The sequence below is a fragment of the Otolemur garnettii genome, unplaced genomic scaffold, assembly GCF_000181295.1.
Source record: "Otolemur garnettii isolate 467f Iridium unplaced genomic scaffold, OtoGar3 scaffold00038, whole genome shotgun sequence".
NCBI lineage: Eukaryota > Metazoa > Chordata > Mammalia > Primates > Galagidae > Otolemur > Otolemur garnettii.
The window spans coordinates 3,210,720-3,214,252 of record NW_003852433.1 but is presented as its reverse complement, the minus strand read 5'-3'; the positions used below and the strand labels follow the sequence as shown (position 1 = coordinate 3,214,252).

Sequence of the window (3,533 nt, the reverse complement as noted above, 5' to 3'; positions counted from 1 at the left end):
TGGTGACCCCCAACCATAAAATTATTTTCATACACCTGTATTTGTACGGGGTGTATGTGATGGTTTTAGGCAACCCCTGTGAAAAGGTCGTTCAAGCCCCACAGGTTGAGAACCACTGACCTACAGCAAGACCAGTGATCAGAATGTGCTATATGTGTGGTGGATTTATGAGGCATGAGTATAATTTTCTGATGTTGACTGGGCACTAAGTATTCAACATTACCTCATAGACCCCAGCTTACCTCAGTATGCTGTACATACATTGCCTGTGTTCAAAATTTGTCCCTCTACCTGATGAAGTGGCTTCCTGTGAAACCTGTGATTGTAAGAGAAAAATTAATAGTAGAAACGAGCAGGGGGAGAAGCAGATAGGCCGCAGCAGATCACATCAGTTTTCTTGACGCTTATATAAACAGCTGTGAATTTCAGTACATCTTGGCCTTTACGTTGGAGGAGGCTGGTAGAGGCTCCCATGGATGACTGCTGAAGACTTCCAAATTCAGTACCAATTTCTTTTAATCAAGTGGCTTAGATTTTGTCTGGAAGCCTTACAGCAATGAGAGGTCTCAATTACATAATTTTTTGGTTGCTGACAGTCTTTAATGGAACAAGGGGAGGAGTGAAAGAAACAACAATATTTTTTACATATATATACATATATATATATGTATGTATATATATATATTTTGAGACAGTCTCTCACTATGTCACACTTGGCAGAGCACCATGGCATCACAGCTCACAGCAACCTCAAACTCTTGGGCTTAAGCAATTCTCCTGTCTCAGCCTCCCGAGTAGCTGGTACAGTAGGCGCCTGCCACAATGCCTGGCTATTTTTTGGTTGCAGTCATCATTGTTGTCTGCCTGGCCCCAGCTGGGCTTGAACCCACCAGCCTTGGCATGTGTGGCGGTGCCCTACTCACTGATCTACAGTTGCCGCCCAAACAGTGATATTATATTGAACACTAAAATATTTTAAAATATTTATTGGGCTGCCTTGTATTCTGTTAGTCTATAATTATGTGTTCTTATTAAATTTCTTTTGTCATTCCTAATGAAAATAGCTAATTTTATTGCATAGTTATGTTCTTCTAAGCACTGCACTGTACTCTTTATTCTATCCCAGTAACCTACAGTCTAGATTTTATCATCAGCTTGAACTCCTTGGTGGTACATCTCTTATAAAAGTATAAACAGCTCATTTTTATTCAACAGTTATTTGTACATGAAATGAATATTGCATGGAAAAAAGCTGGGGGAGCCCCACTGTATGATTTTGGAGCAGAGTGTGTCATTATGCTATCTTGACGGGGATACAACTCTAAACTTTTAACTGATTTAGAAAGTTGGATTAGGGTCTCTGGAAGGGGATTAGGGAGGACAAAGAAAGACCTTTGAGCCTTCTTTTTTATACTTCTTTTAAAACTCTTCTCCTGAGGAAAGGAAGCAAAAGATTGTGGGAGCATAGTCCAGTGTTACCTTTTCACTAATTTTTAAGTGTCCTGAGAAAACAAAATATAACGCTTTTCTTGAGCTGCTGTGTGAATATGCGACCATAATACTGAATTTTGCCTACTTCCTAAGGCATAGCTAAATCATACTTTTCAGTGATTTTACTTGGTAGACAGGGAAATTATTTGCCCTCTCAGTCAAGTAATGAATGATAAAGTTTGGCTTTAAACACACAAGAAGTTATCAGAATTCATTGAGGCTAATTTAAGATTTTTGTGTTTCCTATGACATATACCTGAAATCAGTAACTAACAGACTTTTTTTTGTCTTTCAGAAAATATTTATAGTTTATAGATATTTGGCATATTTATATATATAAATACATAAATGTGTATGTATTTTCAGTTTGGATTTAATATAGAATTTCTAGACTCATATGTAAACTGTAGTCATTTTTAATTGGAATATACTGTTGCCTCTTGCATTATGGAAACCACCTAAAATGTGACATGAAAAATGTTTGTAAGCACATTAAATATTGAAACAGTGGCTGAGTCCAGTGAAAGGAAGTGATTTTATGAATTAGTAATGAAAGTGCATTTACAAGTTATTGTCTTACTAGTTCTGAGTTTTAACAGCTGCTGATAGTTTAAACTAATAGAAGCCTGAGTAGCCCATAATAATTTAAATATTCATTCTGTTGATGGATTGTTTCTTAATACAAACACTGAATAGTGTTGCCTATCTTAAATTACCACAGAGTCATTATAAAAATAAAGTAAGATAAGGTAAATATATTTTGTAATTATAAAAGGTTCTCTCTGTCTTACTGTGTGTATCCATGTGCAATATAAAATTATGTATTATTTATTGAGTGATACTTTTAAGAGGCTAAACATTCATTTAAATCCCATGAATAAAACTTGTGACAATTTTGAAGTATATTGGACTGTAAAAAAAGTTTGTGTTAGAAACAATGTTGTAATAGTATTTCGGTTGAATAGAAAGTCAAGTATTTTAGAAGCAGATGTTGTCATATAAGCAATGCATGCATTAATAATGTTATTTTTATGTATTATTTAATTAGTTATGAGGTCCTTTGTTGGTTGCATACTAGTAATACTTTGTTCATTTAATTAGTTTTACTCTGTATATTTAAAAACAAATTGCAGTTTCTTAAAACTATTCTAAAATGTAAATATTTAATTTCTAAACTTAAGTATCTTGTTAATTCTTTGGCCTTTTCTGCAGTTAGTTGGAAGGAGAAATGTTTTCCTGTAATCACAGATGGTGATACTAGCTTTTAAACAAACCCAGTTAGCAAAAGGACACTGTTTGTTTCTAAGCAAAGTACACATATTTTAAGTAACTACTTTAAAATATTATGTCTGAAACTCCACATTAAAAGTATGTAGCCATGTTGCATTATTCATTATTAAAATCATTTTAGTAGTAATCACACATTAATTTTTTTCTTTTAGTTATATACGGGTAAATATAAAATAAATGCAATTTATCTCTCACTTATTTTGTACTGTACCAGATACTTAGGCAAGGTATAAATAACTCTACAATTCCCTCTCCTTGAGGAGCTTATGCATTAAAAATGGGATAAGAAATATTTTTTAAATAATCAAAAAACAGCACAAGCAATATATGAATAAATACCAAAGAATGTGATAAAATTGTTAAGTGTCATAGAAGTGAAAAGAGTGGAAGATTTAACTATAAATTGCCTGAAAGAAATAAGCATACATTTTATGATGTTAAAAGAATCAGTTGGTTTGATTACAAATTGTTTACTTGGTTTTTGAACAGCTCAATCTTAGTTCTGCCTACCTACTGTTTTAGTAAAGAATCACGATCAGCTTTGTTGAAGCCACTGTAATAAGTAAAACACATATTATATTTTCTTTATTTCCAGGCATACTTCCGACAGGGTGTTGCCCTCCAGTACCTTGGACGTCATGCCGATGCCCTGGCAGCCTTTGCATCTGGACTGGCTCAAGACCCCAAGAGTCTCCAACTTCTGGTGGGAATGGTAGAAGCTGCCATGAAATCTCCCATGAGAGGTAAATAGG

The 3,533-nt window shown here is 34.2% G+C and overlaps 1 protein-coding gene across 1 annotated transcript in view; it reads left to right on the top strand.

Moving 5' to 3' along the window:
- The window catches only part of TTC28 (tetratricopeptide repeat domain 28), a 472,107-nt gene that overhangs the window by 131,613 nt on the left and 336,961 nt on the right, over positions 1-3,533 (top strand). Inside the window, exon 2 of the mRNA XM_023513262.1 lies at positions 3,377-3,524. Coding sequence (XP_023369030.1) covers positions 3,377-3,524 — 148 coding nt within the window. The remainder of the gene's footprint in view (positions 1-3,376; positions 3,525-3,533) is intronic.